This window comes from Pleurodeles waltl, chromosome 9 (assembly GCF_031143425.1).
Source record: "Pleurodeles waltl isolate 20211129_DDA chromosome 9, aPleWal1.hap1.20221129, whole genome shotgun sequence".
In the NCBI taxonomy this organism is placed as follows: domain Eukaryota; kingdom Metazoa; phylum Chordata; class Amphibia; order Caudata; family Salamandridae; genus Pleurodeles; species Pleurodeles waltl.
In genome coordinates this window covers 1,047,424,972-1,047,443,697 of record NC_090448.1, presented here as the reverse complement: position 1 = coordinate 1,047,443,697, position 18,726 = coordinate 1,047,424,972, and the positions used below count along the sequence as shown (strand labels likewise).

Below are 18,726 nucleotides of genomic sequence, written 5' to 3'. Positions count from 1 at the left end.
CACTGCACTGACATCCTGGCTGACGAGTTGTCAATTAAGTAGACAGAGCTGTTCCTTTCTCATCCTCATCTCCATCACATGAGCTGAAATTCACTTCCATTTCTGTTGCTAACATTATTCTGCTCTGCTGTTTTTCAAAGCTGAAAACCGTGTTCTCGAATTTTGATGACCATTCATCACTTTTATCTAAATTCTTCCCTGCTCACATTTTGTCTCCCACCTCCCCCCCATATTGCACATTGGCCTATTTCAATCCACTGGCGCTGCCAGTTTGTTCTTTATATGACAGAGTGAAAAGCCCCACTGCACCAAACACAGACGTGCTATACAGAACGCAGCCTTCTTGAATCTCCTTCACCAGCCTCAGTGCTTTTGGAACAGCAGGTGAGAAAAGGAAATGCCCGCATACTTTCTCATGGCTGATCTTATCCTTGCTAGCAACAGTCTGCTAAAATGGAACAGTTTCTGATGAATACTTTTAACCACAGTTCCCTAGCATTTAGTATATCCCAAAATACTAGACTGGATCCAGAAATCCAGTATCTATTCCTTTCTTTCAGTGTCTTCAAATTTTGTCAGTTTTCAATGAATTTCCAGCCTAATCCAGAATGCTAGGGAACGATGTTCACACCTTAAAGAATAGGGTTCAAAACATGCTATGATTGTTGAAAAGAGATGTCAGTAATGGACCCGCACAAAGTGTGCCTTTGGTGTCAGGGCTCGGCCACCATTCCAGGTCATGCTATGTGTCTGCCCTCATGCACCCGAAGGCAATCCTGGACCATGAAGCAAAGCTGTACGTTGCTGAATATAAAAGAAAAGCCAGGGACCGCGTGTAAGTCCCTCTGTAAGTAGTAGGCGCGGACACGATCCCACTCTCAAGGTCAGTTGTGAGACAAGTCTTCGCAGCTGAAGTTTTCAGGTAATTCAAAGTTCAAATCAAAGAGGGAATGCCCGTTCTCTCCACCACTCATTATCGATAGAGAAGTCGTGAGAGCACCAAGGTGCTAGTCAATTTCGCTCCAAATCCCTGTTTGAGGAGCTGATTCTGCAATTGTTCCCAGTGGATCCTGAGTTTCGTGGGCCATCACCAACGCCACAGCAGGTTAAGTCCTTCAAGGAGGCCATGCTGCATATGTTTGGACTTTTTGCACTTTTGGCATGTCTTTGGGCCCCAAGGATCCACAGGGGACTCCAGCTGGGTTACCACCGGCAGATCCATCCTCAGCACAGTCTGAATCCCAATTACTTGCCTAGGATTCTGTTATCAACTCCAGTGTGGACTTCCATTCCAGCTCAAAGACATGCACCATTCCCCTTTTTCATCAATGTCAATAGCAGTATCGCCAGGGGGAGATCCGGCGCCAACTCCAATGTCTGACCCGATCCGAATCGGTCTGGACCCTGACCAACTCCACTCCACCTGGTTCCTGTGTAACCTCATTCTGATACCGCATCTCTGCTACTGTGGAGCTGTCCTCATAGACTCCATCATCTTTTTGGTTGCAATTAGGACTAGAGTTTATCTCCTGGAGATAACAATGGGCATGATTTACCCGCATTATAATGATAACAGTTTATATATGGACCTTTAGAGGGCCAGAGGGCTTGCTTCTTTTGCTGATTCAGGGTTGTTGATCCCCGTTTGCCCCCCCCCCCCCCCAACAGAAGAGAGGGCTGCTGAGGTCTTAGACCTACAAGTGCCTTCTGTTAAGGTCAAAATGAATACCCTGGGCCTGCCTGCTTTGAGTCCTTAATCCTGTTCAACAAAGCTCTAACAGATAGTCTAATTGGTACCTTGTCTAAGCCTTGCTCTTGCCCACTGGTGAACAGCCGGGCAGCTAGATGAAAGGCAAACCTGATTTCCTGATACTGCATCCTACATTAGAGAGTCTGATGGTTCAACTTCTACCAGCAAGATGAACCCTGATTTTTTTCTTATGAGTCTCCTTGATCAAGGATTCAGAGGATTGAAGCATGCAAAAAACACATTCTCGTTGGACAACCTTGCTTTGAGATCGGTCAGCACTGTTTGCTTACTAGGAAGCTATACGTATGCCCAGTGGGACATGGCCAGTGAGATCTTGCCAGTCGTACCGGAAGAATTTAGGGCTTTCCTGGCTCAAACCATTCTGGATGGTTAGGATGAGACCAAATCCATCATTTGTGCTGACCTGGGTAGGATTGATTGCTTAGAGCAAGCAATCAGCACCAGTGTGGTGCTGCATTGTCATGCACAGATGTGGCCCTGAGGGTTTTCACATATGCAGGCATCCCCTCTGGATATGCCTGTTGTTAGATCTCACCTATTTGGTGAAAAATCGGACCCTTCTTCGAAACATTTTTAGGAGAAGCTATTCTACAACACGTTCTTTAGGCCTTTTCACCCTTTTCAGCAACCAGTTAGGGCTGATTCCAAGGCTATTCAAGGAAGTTGGCATACAACCAGTGCCTGGCACCCCCACAGCAGTCACCCTTGTCCTTTTGTGGCTGGGAACAAGGATCAAGCAGGCATCCTGCAAGTCCCCAAGGGCACTGATATTCCCGGTCCACCGCCCTGCAGTATCCACTGCCGTGGCGCTTTTGTTTGTCCTTAGCAGCACATACTCATTCTTTGGAAGACAGAATCCGCACTTTCTCACAGGGTGGCACTCCATCACATCCGACAGTTGGGTCTTCCAGATCTGCTATAACCTTTCATTCTGTTTTGACCTGCTGTAGCTTCCTCCTGCATCAAAACTTCTCTCAGATGAGCACCTTTGCCATGCTGCTGCAAGAGGTGCACGCTCGACTTTCCAAGGGGGCCATCAAGAGGGTTCCGGGCTTGGGGACAGGGACAGGTTGTTTCTCCCTCTATTTCCTCATGCTGAAGAAGGATGAAGGACTCCTATGTTAGATCTTTGCCCTCTGAATACCTTCCGGTGGAGGGACAGATTCAAAATACTCATGCTGGCTCTGGTTCTGTCTACCCTGTATACGGATGGTTGGATGGTGGCATTGAATCTGCCAGACACAGATTTTCATACATCCGACCTGAAGTCCCACAGACATAACATGTCGTTCAAGGTAGGCCAGAAGCAGTTGTAATTTGCTGTGCTTCTCTTTGGCCTCACCAGCGCCCCTGGAAGTGTTGACCTTTGGATGTTGGGAGATACCAGTTTTCCCATACATCAGTGACTGGCTGTTAAAGGCTGGCTCACATCGGGCAGTTGGGGACGAACTCCAAATGATGTCTAAGCTCCTGAAACCTTTGAGGTTCTTAGTTAACATGCCGCAGTCACACCTGGCTGCCTTAAAGAGACTTCCTGTCATAGGAGCTATTTTGCATCCTGTCCAGTTCAAGGCCTTCTGTCCATCACAAGTTCAGGACATTTCAGCTATGGTAGCAAGCTCTGTGGGGGAATCTGAAGACTAAGTGGGCGCATCGCCAAGGAAACTAGGCTGATTCTATCAAGGTTTCTTAGGGGACTGACTGCACAAGATCTACAGTGTTGACTGCTTGACCCCAATTGAACCAGTAGCAGACCTCTCTCTCTTCTTCACCCAAAGCTGCCAGTGGTCACAGCTAATTAATTCACTGCTGGGTTGGAGAGGTCATTTGGGGGAGGTGCAGTTCAGAGGGTTCTGGTATCCAGCCTAATGCCAGGTCCAGGGCTCCAGGACATTAGCCTGGCGCCAAATGCCTTCCTGTAATCTATCAATGGGAGGCCGGTGCAGATTATATATCACATAGAATGTGACAAATAGTCAAAACAATACTACATCATACCCTTAATTTTATCATTAATTTCAAAAGTTTTTGATCAGGACACCTCACCCATGTTTTTTGTGCCATACTTCATCATTGACGTCCTTCTCCTGTCTTGGTAGGTAAGTGCTACCAGGATGGACCCAACCTTAGACTGTAGGAATTCAGCTGGAAATAAACTGGATAGATGCAGGTGTCCAGATACACTAAATCCCCTCAGAGTAAATCCAGAAGATGCTTATTAAATAGGTTAGTACCCCGGGCAAAGGTTAAAAATAAAATTACAAGATGCCTTTTAAATCAATATTTCATACATTCACCTTATAGTGCCAACATATTTTTGTCACACTCAGTGCCCGTTTGGATCAGTGGCCTTCTCTAGGGCTGGGTTAATCTCTACCTGGATGGCTCAGTCATAAACTCATAATCTAAATTAGCCTAACGATCTGACACCTCTATTAGTAACATGTAGTAGGAAACCTATGGTTAAAATGTAAAATTGGGTACAAGAGTACAACATTAAAATATTGTTCTACACCTCTATTGTGCTCAAAAGCAAGCACACTCAGTGATTTCCCAGAGTACTACACAATGAAGTCACTCTAAAGCAAAACAACACTCAGCACACGTGGGGGAATGGAGTGCATGTTCTTTCAGACTCAGTTATTTACATGAGTTCAAACAAGCTTTAGGTTCATGAAGAAGGGGCACTCTGTGTTGCCACACTCCAATAAAAAGACAAATGTTTCCAACATATGTAGACCATGACAGTGAACACAGTGAAAACTGGACTTGGTACAAGCGTATTTCCTGCAGAAATGTTGTATTATTAATATTTAGAATAACTCTGTTAGGTCATTGGTTTCTTGGGCAGCCTCAAGTCCAAAATGCAGCTGGTAGTCTTGATGCATGAAAGAATCTTGCGCAATATCTTAAGGTGATAAAGGTGGAACCCAAAAGTACATTTAGCCTCAGGCATTTAGGAACAGTTAACTTCACTTTTTAAATTAAGGGTATTTCACCTCTTTGACCAGAAAAGGGCGAAAGCCTTGGGCCTAGAGTGAGAAGGCTGGCCCCCAACGTTCCTCACTCCTACCTGTCACTATGATGTCAACTTTCTATTTGCACTTGTAGGCAGTAGTGGCTATGACAGAATTGTAGTTCTGCTTGTCAGGTAACTTTCAATGGCTGAAAAGTGCAAAGACCTATTTGTAATGTTGAACTACTGGTAAGCTGTCTTGTAGCCCCACAGGTCATGTCTTTGCCTCTCAGAGCAGTGAGATAAATCATTTTTTTGCCTTCTGGGACATGTTGTGTATAATCGTGAACTGCTTGCGGTCAGTTGGACAGACATAGTTGAAGTTGTAGCACGATTCGAAGTATAAATCATTTTTTTCTGCCCCCAAAATGCACAACTGTTTATTGTTAAGTGTAACGAGTTAAGCATGGTCAATATTTTGAATATCGTATATTGATTGAGTCAGACTTTTTGTGGCTTGCCTATTCTCACATGCCTGTTCTTTTTTAAAAGTTACAACACTGCCCTGATATCCCAAAACGTTTTCTGCTTACCTTACGACTGGTAGAAACTTACTTTGACAAAGTGCATATTACTTTTGAGAGTAAAAATCTGTTTCAATTTGATATTTTACAAATTTGTAGTTGCTTAGTTTCCGGTACTAACAATGGATGGTGTGCATTAGTTGGAACAGCATTTGGGTTGTCGCCAGCAGCTTTGAGGTCATTCTATAGATCTGCCCGCCTTACTTATATGTGACAATGGAGGAGGACACATGCCATATTTTCATTGTGATATATTAGATGGAAGCCCCAGAACCTACTCTTTGGCTCTGCGTGGGGAGCATCAAGGAACTCCAAACTCAAATTCCTATTACAAAATCCCCACACAAACTCCTGAATGCACATACTTGCTGCTCCATACCCAGGATACATTTTTTTACACATGTGTCTTTTACCCACTGCTGCAGCAGAGTTGTTTTCCAGGTTCATAGAATAATCCAAGCTTTTTAACATAGGACGCTGCTTACATGCATTGCCCAGCAAGGAACACATTTACCACATTTACTTTCTTGCAATAAACCAGAGGTTAAAATCTCGAGTCACAAATTCCTTTGCCACTGGTATTTACCTCCAAATTTCGAATTTTGTGACAAATATGGAAATAGAGAGGGAAATAAACTTCTTTGCAGCTCTATGTTAATACCAATTTTGTGCATTGTTTCTCTTCCTTCAGGTAGGTGGTGGTAAAATCAGTGTTGCAACTCTGCGAGCAAACGTGAATTACTCCCAGCTCATAACAGATGCAAAATGCAATCATCGGCTCAAGAATCTCTTTTTGCCTTATTTTACACTTAGCCAGTTCTGAAATCAGTTAGAGGATGGCACTATCACTCTGTTCCCGCTGTCTATTTGAAAATATACATGTATTTAAAATTCGATAGCGAGGCACATCTTTGAAAATATAATTTTATGGTGGTAGACTATGGGCCTGATCACGAGTGGGTCGGTTAATTCCGATCCATTTGTAAACCCACATTTATGCATGGGTCAGAATTACGGGTTTGAAGGTTTTAAATGTACCCAATAATTATCGTATGTGTTAAATGTCTCAAGCTTTGTTAGATTTCAGCAGGTCAAACCTCCTCAAACTAACAGGGGAAATATATACATTATTTACCGTACCATGCAGATTTTGGTGCATTAAACGCCAAAATCTGCATGTTATTCCCTACAGTCTTATTAAAAGTGCTGTTTATCGCACCCAATAAACAACGTGTCCTGTGGTATTGTTATTTATCAGTTGCTCTCAATAGCATCTACACTTTTAATCAGAACTTTGAATTGTCATTGAGCTTGTAATCCCAACTACAAAAGTCTAACCTTTTAAAAATTAACATCAGGTGGACCATGATTGATATAGTCGTCCTGGGGCATCATAGGTTCACAGACCTTGTAATACAAAATCTCAAACTCTATATGAAATCTAAAAGAATTTCATATGACCATGTAGGTGTCCGAAATATCTGAAAGATTTGTTAACCCAGAAACAGAGTAGTTTGGTCAGTCACTGACATGTTGATCTGTTACAACAGGTGATCAAGAAGCGGGGTAAAGATTACATCCTTAAGCACATTCCGAACATGCACAGAGATCAGTTTTCACTGACAGCATCTGATGCACATCTGAAGTACATTAAGGAAGGAGCACTCTTAGATGATGTGGCGGTTCACTACTACAGATTGTACAAGGTAAGACTAATCTTAATGAAATCTGCTTCTTAATCTGTGAGGTAGCAAACACTCTCCTGGTTTGTGAAGTGCCACCTTCACAGTTATTGTCTTGTTTGTGAGATTCTGTGTTCTTGTCATTGATCTGTTTCCACATCTTACTTGGAAGTCAGAGTATCATGTTTGAGGTTGCTACAATCATCTGTCACCCTCGGAAGGTTGGGGTTCAGGTGAGGCATTGTGAGCTAACCAGAACTGGGTCAGCAGTTACTGATGGTGTAGACAGACTCATCCTTCTCATCCTGAAGTTCTGCCGCCCTGATACACAGCCCTACCTTTTAGTGGGAACCGTATAACAACAATATCTCCTGCCAAAACAGTACCTGCGATGCTGCTTACGAAATTGCTTCATCAAGAGCACAAGCAATCACAGAGAATCAATTGTCTGACTTGTACATTTATGTTCTATGTAGTGAAGGATTACTTAACAGCTCTTATTTTCATGAGTCTCACAATCCATGTTATTGTTTTGGTCATTATTTTAAAAGACTGTGCTTCCTTTGTGAGATAAAATGTGTTGTATTGAGTCAGTCACTTGTGCAGAAAACTCCCTCCACATGCATGCCCTTATTAGCCAACAGTGCATTGTCTTGCTACTAGTGTCTGTATTCAAACATTGAAAACAACTTTCGCATGCAGATTTCAGAAACCGGGAAACATGGGCCTTCATAAATTAGAAGTCAGTCTAAGAAAAACATAGAATTTCCTTTCTCTCACACACACACAAATATTCTCTCTCTCTCTCGGTCTCTCTCACACATACACTCTGTTTTCTTAGGTCTGAACTAAGTAGCCAACGCCGTTTGAATTTAGTAAACTTATGTGCATACTAGACTTTATTTATAGGGCCTTTCAGCCATCCCTCTTCGTCCCTTGATTTTTTGTGGTAGTGTTCAATTTTTATTTCCTCCCACTACAGAATATAGCACACTTCATTATAGGCTAACCTCGTTGTGATTGCCTGTTTTCTGCCCTTTCCAAAGAGGCACATTCAGGGATAAAGTAGTTGGGATGGATTAGTATGGAATTGTGTGCTTTTGTTAAGCCTGTATATAATTTTTGTTTTGTCCAGGGCCTAGCAGCTCCCCAGGAATACATTTTTACTAAATAATCACAAGTATTGACAAAACCGGACGTTTGACTGCCAGCGCCAGTCCTGTTTGCCTTGTCATTTCTTGTCACATAGGGAAAGGGAAGCACTCTGCCTGTAGTGGGTATTAAATTTAAAGCAAAACTATTTAGTTAAAAGATACTGTTGGAGGAACACGTGTTGTGATATCATGTCCTTTTGAAAAGGAGAGTGTGCGCATTTAATGATGAACGGGGCCGACATCATTTTGTATGTTTTCTTCTTTCTGTTTAGGCTGGAGCAATAAATGTTATTTCCATGCAACCTCTGCGTGGTATAGAAACAATTCTGCGAAGAAGCCTATCCATGGAAGAAAGAAGCTTCATAGTTGTCGTTGTTTTTGTCCTGTCTTCTAGGGACTGGAATGTCCACACTGTCCCGGGCCAGGCAGTTTTCTGGCTCTTGAAGAGGCTTTATCTGCTGACACTCTCATGCCAAAAAGTTGTTTCGCGTCAGAGAGGCTTTTAATCGCTTGACCCACAACAAGGAGCCCATAGACATTGGACTCCTGTGGCTGTTGCCTTCTTCTCCGAGTCTAAAGTAGTCCTTAGGTTTCTAGAAACCCTAACCTAGAGACAGTCAAGGCCCTCCCTAGCACAAAGAAGCTGTAATTGTTCAGCTATGACCAATAGTGCAAAATATAGCTGCACTTTCAGTTTTAGAGACACTGTGGGGGAGGCTAGATGTGTACCACGTGGGTACTTAATTTCTTCGATGCCAGTCAGTGGCTCATGATATCCGTTCAAGAAGCTTACAGTGGCCCCTGACCCAGGTAGCAGGAGAAGCCATTACCCCTAGGAGACAAAAGTATGTCAGTGACCAGTAGGAACTCAGATAATTATTGTGTATCCAAATTTTTTATCAGTTTATTGATAAACTTACAAGACAATTTCTAAAGATCCCAGGGTAACCTAACATATTACCTTCTCTTTGAACTACTGTGCCCCATATTCACCTCTAAAGACTCTCATACTGAAATGGCCATTATTTCTTGTGAAAGGTGTTCCTTCAAATTAGTCTGCAGAACTTATCTCAAACCTCTCCAAGAACCACAATCACTTTATCGTGAATGTCTGGTAAATGAAATGTGACATTTTCTCCATTCTTTTCAGTTGTTCTGGTACTATTGCTCTGAACAGTTATTCCCATTTAAAGTTATAACCATGACTGACTTGGATGTGTTTGTATGTCTGCATGTCTGTACATTTGTGTTTGTTAGACATTTGGGTTATACTGTTTCCTACTTAAATTTCACACTTCCTACCATGAGCTGGACGTTGACTGCTTGATCAAGTTATTTAGGAGTTACGGTGGCACTGGAGGTCAAACATTCCATTTTAAATATAGTATATAGAATCTCCGATATGTAGAAAACACAAGCAGTCTAATCCTTGATACCCCTAGGGGTTCTCTGCAACTTCAGGATCTGGAGAAAAGCCTTTAATTAGTGTCTAGTTGTCGGATCTGAGTCTTGACCTCATGAAACATCTTATCACTCTCTATAAGGGCCAGTAAAGCCCTTGTAACAGTAAATTGCAATAATATAGGTGAAATCTGAGTGTTTCCTCAGCCCTGTTGAACTCTCCCAGAGAGGCAGTGCAGTGATTCTGGAGAAAGTAGTACCATTTTCACGGTGACTCTTCTTTGAAGCACTTTGAACCATACAACTTTCCAGTCTGTAAAATCTCTGGTCTGTCGGGAAAAGTGAGCGGAACTAGAGTAGGTATTGAAGTATCAAGGTAAGAGGTCAAGCATTAGCAGTAAAAGCCCCTTATGTGTGCATGTGCTAAATTGGAATCTGAGGTGCACCAGGTCTATGATGTAGAGAAGTAGGCATGTTTATTTGGCCATGCGCCTCAGAAGCACTGAAGGAATCATGGAGTTGAGTACGAGTGAGGAGAAGATGTATGCAGTAATGAAAGAAGTCCTGTCTGGTGCTAAGACATGCTTGTTGGACAAAGATACCCGGTAGAGTCAACAGGACTTTAAAGTCCAACTTCATATCCGATCTTAGACTAAGGTCTTTGCATCCTGATCAGTACCGAACACATGGAATCTCATGTTTGATACTGCTGTGCCGTCCATGCACTTCCAGGGCCTGTGAACGAGACCTGCAGACTCCACCAGCCCTAGCTTCGCCTTTTTTTCATTTCAGTAGGTTGCTGTACATATGCCAATCTCTTCTACGTTAATTGATGAATTTCAAGTCCATTTAAATGCTGTGTTCTTGAGAATTTGGTTGCTAAACCATTTCATACATTGTTGCACTTAATGGTCACACCAAGATATAATTATCTTTCCTATATTTTTTGCTTATTGTTTTATGAGAACGTTTTACCGCAGTTGCCCATAATTGTGCAAACAATATGACTGCTTTAAAGCATTTTATGTTCTTATGATGTCTTGGTACAGTTTGAATGGTTGGACATCATAAAATAACAACATGACGTAACATACCAAAACCTCATAGAACACTTTAAGAATTAATGGATTCCTAATCTCTGTACCGATTAACATTGATAGGCACCAGACATAAGCAAAATCACACAAAGTCCCCATGAGTTTTCCTAATCATGTTAATCCATCCATCATCCTTCCATACTCCGTTATCAATTAATGCAAAATAAAGGAAAACACGTGCATCTCTTACCTGGTGTCGTGAAGGCAGCACTGGCCTATTTATCCCTTGTATTATACATTAATGTGGCAGGGAAAGGCTTATGCCAGGTAGGTAACATTTTTATTTTATTTTACATAGTTTGGTAAAGCGCAACCAGGACTCATGTGGAGTGCGATGGTGTCACAAGGGCGTAAGTGTGCAGCACTCAAGCAGAATACTGTTTAGCAATGCAAAGCACAGGACAACAATAAAGGTCCAAAATAAATGGGGAGTTTAAACAATAAATTGTTGGTGTACATGGAGCAACCAGACATCATTCCTATTTAAATTAGGCAAGATTTCAGTAAAGCAAATCTGTCAAGTGTTTGTACGGCCAACTTGGTTAAACCTGTCCTGGGTTGCTTGTGTTCCGGTGCAGGGAGAACCTGGCTTGACAGTTCGGGCTGGACTGTTCCCATGAGAAGCGGGGTCAAGGCTGATTTGCATATGGCTGGGTCCAAACAGGTGTCATGGTGGGCAAAAGAACGATAGGTTGGAGTTGGAGTGCTACCCCGAGCTGTTGCCAGCATTTAGACTTATTGCAAGTAGCCTCCCATCACATTTTGTGTGTCTCATTCACTATATGCAATACACCAGATTTTTTGTAATACAATTTGAGAAATGTTTTCAATCCATCCTGATTATATAATGCTCAAAAACGTTTGAATTACTGTTGTTTTGCCAAGCCACCCAGTCACCACAACGATAATGGGCCCAGAGCTTTATAGACCCCACAAACTCTCTAATGTATTAAATGTATTTGGTCTCCTAACTGCAGAGGGTTCCAGGTGGTCTTTTATATTCTTCCTCTCTTGAAAGAAAATAGGGGAATTGCAGTGGATGGATCGATACTCTGAATTACATGCCAGTGATTTTTGCTCTTGTTGGTATGGGTTCGGTATGTGGTCCAACATTCTAGTTTGTCACATGGTCCTTTCTTTTTTACGTGAAGTTGGACAATACCAAGAACTTATGAGAGCTGTTTTAGCTATTAGACATGAATAGCATCTGTTGATTAGTTTGTCCTGTAGTATAGCTGCTTCTTTAAAGTAATCCTTTTGTATACGAACAAGTCCACCTGAGACTGAGAAATTGGCCAAATGAGAGTGTATCTCTCAAGGCCCTGGGATGGAAACTCTCATAGGAGAGTAGTGTGTTATGTTCAGTGGATTTCCCGAAGAGTGTGGTAAAAAGCTTACTATTCTGATGTGTGATGGTCAACTCCACGAAGGCAGTCTGGACATTTAATCTCAGGGTTGTTTTCTCGGAACTTGCTTTTTGTCTTTCACTGCTTGGATTTGTTGTTTCAGTTTCTGTCATACTGTGGTTCTTTTTCACTTAGGACCTGAAGATATTTGAATTGTGGTCTTTTTTCCCCAAATGTCAATAGTAATTTTTTATGGTTATTATTGCTTACAAAATTAACAACTTGATGACTAATGTTTCTAATGAGAACCATTGCTTTTAGGGGCGAGCACAAAGCCCTCTGTCCCTCTTCTTATCTCTCTTTAGTAGGACTTTAACCACTCCCATGTTACGTCAGTCACTTTCATTGAGTTGTAGGCTTGTGTTTTAAAATCTGCTTGTTTTAATTCGTGAAAGGCATGCCATTTCCTGTATTTAGCCCTCCTCAACAGCACCGGTAGAGTACTGGAAACATACGAGGCTCCATGTTTTCCGTATGGTTTCTGGACTCCTTATTTCGCAGTGCTATCGCGCTCGTTTTTTTTTTTTCATTTAATGTGACAAAAGTCCGATTAGGAGTTCACAACGCTAATTGCTCTAACTCGACGTAATGCGAAACCCATTGCATTACAAATGCTTGTTTACATATATAATCATACCCAGGTTCCCATGGGAGTAAAGGTGCCCTTGTAAGAAATAAGTACATTTGTAGACATGTTACAGCCTTGTGGGTCATAGCTAGACCCTTAATCATGGTGTGAAGAACTGGTGCATTTTAGTTGGACCTTTTAAAGAATGATTTTATCTTAAAAATGAAGTTTCCCCATGCTCTTGTGGGAGGTGTGGGTCCTGAAAATCGAGTTGGGAATATCGTTATGCCTTAATATCATAGCCAGAATGTCGAGGACAAAAACGGCAACAGGTGAGTATATATTTTCTATTCTTAACTCTACATATATGTATCTTGACGATATATATATATCTTCAAGGAATGGAGATGTGGAGTTAACAGGAGCAAACCTATACGTCTTTATGTGCACTTAGCTTTTGATATTTTGGTATCACAATATTTCTTGCCCACATTTTTCAGACTCCACCAGTGTGTAGCCATACACCTAAGCTAAGTGAAAAGTATTGAGTATCAAAAGTATTGAGATCAATTTTGAATACATTGACAGAAGGCACTTTATTCGTTCGAGAAAGTTGTAAATTCCTAACGGGTGAATGGGGAATGTGTAAAAATGAGTTTGAATAAACCTATCAGTATCATCCAGTCTCTGCCGCTGCTCTTTCAGTGCCACAGGCAGAAATAAGGGACACAATTCAATGATGAGGAAACTTTGTGAAGTTTTGAGTGGAGACAGCATGGCAGAAGGTTTAGATAAATGGTGGTTGGTGGGTTTCTACCTACTTTGTATAGTGGTAGATCTAATAGATAGAACCTGCTTACCCTCAAAACAGAAATGTGAGTACAATGTCTGCTACAAAATGCACACCCTGCACACATGCAAGCATACTAATTGCTGTGTGTAGTTTGGGAACTGGATTTAAAATGAACAACTCATCTCAGTTAAATCACATTATAGACGCACTGCAAGATGTGTCCGGCTGCAGTACTCAGCACACCTCAGTGCATCAAGTTGGTAGAAACTGTTGAACACTTAGGCGGTCATTCTGACCCTGGCGGTCAAAGACCGCCAGGGCGGAGGACCGCGGGAGCACCGCCGACAGGCCGGCGGTGCTCCAATGGGGATTCCGACCGCGGCGGTAAAGCCGCGGTCGGACCGGCAACACTGGCGGGCTCCCGCCAGTGTACCGCCGCCCCATTGAATCCTCCAAGGCGGCGCAGCTTGCTGCGCCGCCGAGGGGATTCCGACCCCCCCTACCGCCATCCAGATCCCGGCGGTCCGACCGCCGGGATCCGGATGGCGGTAGGGGGGGTCGCGGGGCCCCTGCAATGCCCATGCCACTGGCATGGGCATTGCAGGGGCCCCCGTAAGAGGGCCCCTAAATGTATTTCACTGTCTGCTGCGCAGACAGTGAAATACGCGACGGGTGCAACTGCACCCGTCGCACAGCTTCCACTCCGCCGGCTCGATTCCGAGCCGGCTTCATCGTGGAAGCCTCTTTCCCGCTGGGCTGGCGGGCGGCCTGAAGGCGACCGCCCGCCAGCCCAGCGGGAAAGTCAGAATTACCGCCGCGGTCTTTCGACCGCGGAACGGTAACCTGACGGCGGGACTTTGGCGGGCGGCCTCCGCCGCCCGCCAAGGTCAGAATGAGGGCCTTAATGTCTATCCACACCACTGCCTACAATGTCTTCATAAGCAGCTTTTGACTGCAAGCATAGGATGTCCTAATATTTAGTTAATGTTGGGCACACCTGTAAGTGCACAAATAAGTAGCACCCAGCAGGCTTAATCAACCTATCCCTCACTGCCAAATATATATGCAGCGTACGTTTTTATACAGAGTAATGTATTCCCAAGTGGAGACAATTTTTCCTCACTACAATCTGAGTGCTATTGTTCTATATTTGTGTGAAAGGACTCTGAATGCTACAATCATGTACCTAAGCCAGTTTATGCCAGGGAGTGAAAGGGAGTGAACACAAGTAATGCAGACACAGTAAGTGACAGCTTATTTGAGGTTCAGCCTTTGAAGAAATTACTGGTTGAGGGGGTGGAAGCCCCACTCTGGCAACGACCACAATCCTTGTCAGGGTGAACTAAAAAAAAGTTACTAAATGTTTAACGCTCTGGTAGCACGGCATCAAGCAGTCAGGCTTAACTTAGGGGCAAACTGTAAAGTATTTATTCAGCTCATACACAGTAATAGGTGGAAAACACAGCATTAGAAAAATCCCAAACCAATTTAGAAAATAGAGTACACTTTAATAAATAAAATGATACTAGAACAACACAATTCCAATCAGTAGAATTGGAGATGTGCAGTTTAAAAATGTTAAGTAGATATAGGGCCAGATGTATTAAAAAGTTTTGCACTCTCAAACGGTAAATTCGGCCGTTTGCGAGTGCAAAACCGTGGTCTGCGATGCATGAAATGTATTCGCAGTCTACAGATAAGAAATCGCTAAAATAGCGATTTCTTGCGTTGTGACCTGGAAATTGCGAGTCGCAATTTGCGATGCACAATTTCCAGGTCGCAAGGCTATTCTGGAAAAAATTGCAAATTGCGATTTATCCAAAAATGGCATTTTGCACTTGCAAAATACCATGCTTTGCAACCAGGTGGTAACTCGGTGCAAAATTTAAAAATGCAGTTAAACTGCATTTTTAAATTAAACATGTAAAGCACACATGCCCTTTTGGCATGTGTGTACCTTACATGTTTAAAAAAAAAAATTGGGGTGCAGGAGAGGGGGCCTTAGGCCCCCAGCACCCTGGCCTTTTGCATTTCCAAAATTGTGATTTCTGGTTCAGAAATCGCAATTTTGGAAATGCAAAATAATGTGGCCGGTATCGCAATTTGCGATTCGGTAATAGCATTTGCGATTTTTAAGAAATCGCTATTACCGATTCGCAAATGTGATACATGGCCCTTTGCGAGTCGGTAATAGCGATTTCTTAAAAATCGCTATAACCGAATCGCAATGGGCCGTGTTGATACATCTGGCCCATAGTGCCTAAAAGCACAAAGTGCCACTCACAGTCATCTTGTCATGCTAGACCAGACAAAAAGTCACTAGTTGAGGCTGACCGCGATGGAACGTGGGACCAGGTTTGTCCTACTAAAAAAGTTACCTTCTCAAAGTATGGCATGATGAGTCCGGTTTGTAGTAGAGGAGCCCACAAGAAGCAGGGAGAGTGTCGCAGATGGTTGACGCTGTAGCGCTAAGGGCAGGCCTGGCATAACCGAAGGTCGTGTCTGTAACTAGAAGATCTGGTTGGTAGTCGCAGACATTTGTTGCTGGAGCTTTGCGCTGGTGGTTACTGCAGGCTGCCTTTGCTGTAGCGCAAAGTAGAGGTCTCATGTTGCTTGTCACCACTGGCGGTCCCTGTAGCACAAAGAGTCAGGTTCACCGGAGCTTCACATTGGCTGTTGTTAAGGGTGTCAGAGTCTCGGTGCAAACAGGGGTGTTCAGTCGTGAATGTTTCACCTTTTCTTGTAGAGGAATGAATGCTGATGCCAGCCAAGTGTCCAAGACCTGGGGAGGCGCCTCTAGAGGGTATCAGACTCTTTCTAGCAGAGGCCAGCAGGGCTCTGGCAAGTCCAATTTCATTTCCAGGAAGGTCCACTTCAGCATGACAACTAGGCAATTGCATGGAGGCCCTGGAGCTTGTTGTGTTGCTATAGCTCGGAACAGGAAGTCAGCTGATTGACCCTTGGAGTCACTCAGATAGACTGAGATGAAGGGAACACGTCAATTTTCCCCAAATGTCATAACAGACCTCAAGCAGCAGAGCAGTCCTCTGGGGATCAATTCAGGCCTCAAGCTGCAGGGCAGTCTTCTGGGGAATAAGGGAGTCCTTCCTCACATAATGTTTGCAGGTCCAGGAATGTACTGAAGAGTTGTTCTGAGGGTGCCAGCCTTTGAAGTGTGGGATTCACTGTGCTACCCCCACATCTGGTTATGGAAAGCCCATTTCTTCCTCTGCCAAGGCTCTAATGAGTCTGGGGTGACAAAAGATTAGTGTCAGGCTCCTTTGTGTGTGCTGAAGGCAAGCCCTTTGAAATGTAAATAGGGCAAGGAACAGATTTCCCTCATCGTCCAGCCATCCTGGCAAGATAGCCCATCCTGTCAACAGCTAGTCCCCTTTTGTTTCACTATCTAGGAGGAATACACAAAGCCCAGCAGCAAAGCCATTCACAGTCATGACCGTGGACACAAGCTGCAGTTATAAATGGTTAAGAAGGGAAAATACCAGCTTTCTAGAAGTGGCATTTTTCAGAATTGTGACTCATGAGGATTTTAAATTACAATTAATTTGAGTCCCAACATCACAGTCCTACTTGCTCCCAATCAAAGGTTAGCACGTATTAAATGTAATACGGTATCCACATTTTATCCACTGGGAGAGACAGGCCTTACAGTAGTGAAAAACAGATTTAGGGGTCTTTCACTTCCGTGACATGTAAAACTTAAAGCCACATGTCCTACTTTTTAAATACAATGCACCCTCCTTTAGGGCCTACTGTAGGGGTGATTTATAAGTATTAAAAATACCAAAATAGCTGGTTGAAATTGTGCTGCAGGCCGCAATGTCAGGATCTAGAAAAGTTTTTAAATGATACTTTACGGAGTGGCCAAATAAGTGCTGCAGGCCCACTAGTAGCACTTAATTTACATGCCCTAGGTACCTGTAGTAAGTACCATATACTAGAGACTTAAGAGTTAATTAACTGTGCCCATCAGGTGTAGGCCAATTTTACCATGTTTTAGAAAGAGAGCACAAGCACTTCAGCAGTGACTATCGGTAGTTAACTTCACAGATTTCTAATGCCAACAAAAACAGATTCAGAGATGCAGGAGGGGTGAAGGCAAAATGTTTTGGAGTGACCCTGCAGAGATGGCCACATCCACCAGCGTCGATACTACAAAGTGATCTGTGGGAGCACTTTGAATCCTACTGGTTTCAGCCTTAGAGGGGGTATGCAAAGAGAAACTGTTGTCTTGGAGTACAGCATGCAGTTGCAAGGGCATACCACAGCCAGGGCTGTGCAGGGCAGATACATTTAGTGAGACCTGGTCTGTCGCTGAGCAAGAGAAGCCAGTCAGAGGACATGAAGTGTTAAATTCTGTGGCTGGCGAGTTCTTCAGAAAGATTATATAGGCCTAGTTATGTGCCTTGAATACAGCAATTCACAGATCATAAAGTCTCAGGACTCTCACCAGCGGAATTTAAATTGTACATTTCCCACTGCTCATCATTCAACGGCTCAACGGTGATGCATTTGGAAAAAAACTGCAAAAGGCACATTTTCCAAATTAGGAAACTGCTCTGGGTGTAGTGCCGCTCTAATTGGTTCCACTCTAATTGGTTCCAGAATGCTCCTTAGCTTGTTGACCTGGCGTATTGTGCAGAAGATCAAGCTTCCCAAGGTAGTTTCATGCTGACATTACGAATTTTCTAAAACTGTGTTGAATGTGCTGTTATAAAAAAAAATATGAAACTAGCTTCTGGTAAATCTTAGAATCCCTTTAAGAAACACATTCTTTGTTCGACAACAGAAGGTAGTTTTCAGTATGGCGCTTTTATCGCATTGATTCAGAACTATGTTTCCTCCTAATAAGTTTCTGTCTTGAAATTGAGGGTGGAGTTTAAAAAATATTGTTCTTTTAACTTGCAATTAATTACCATGAAGTGCGAGAGAACTGGAGAATGTTATTAGTTTTTCAGCCCCAGCGTATTTCCTTAACCTGAAGGCACGAAATATGAATATTAATTTGGCCACAACTTATTGAATGTAGGTAACGTTTCAATAAGATTGAAACACACCCTGAGTTATGTTTGTGCCGTTATGTAAATATTGTACTTTCAGAAATATACAGTAAAATTAGTGTAGTTCAGGTGGGTAAAATGAAACAACTACAATGACCAGCGTCCCGCAGGAGACACATAGAGCCATAAGGCTACGTATGCATTGCCTGACTTTCAGGAAGGGCACAAAATTGGGCCTTTTATAGAGGCTCACTTCTGAAAATATATTTGTTCGCTTCTCAGAAGTGTGAGTGTAG

General features: G+C 43.0%; 1 protein-coding gene across 4 annotated transcripts in view; it reads left to right on the top strand.

Moving 5' to 3' along the window:
- Positions 1-18,726, top strand: part of FRMD6 (FERM domain containing 6) — an 802,352-nt gene that overhangs the window by 722,576 nt on the left and 61,050 nt on the right. For all 4 annotated transcript variants that reach the window (XM_069208645.1, XM_069208646.1, XM_069208647.1 and 1 more), the window contains one exon: positions 6,862-7,017. In XM_069208645.1, the coding sequence (XP_069064746.1) occupies positions 6,862-7,017 (156 nt within the window). The remainder of the gene's footprint in view (positions 1-6,861; positions 7,018-18,726) is intronic.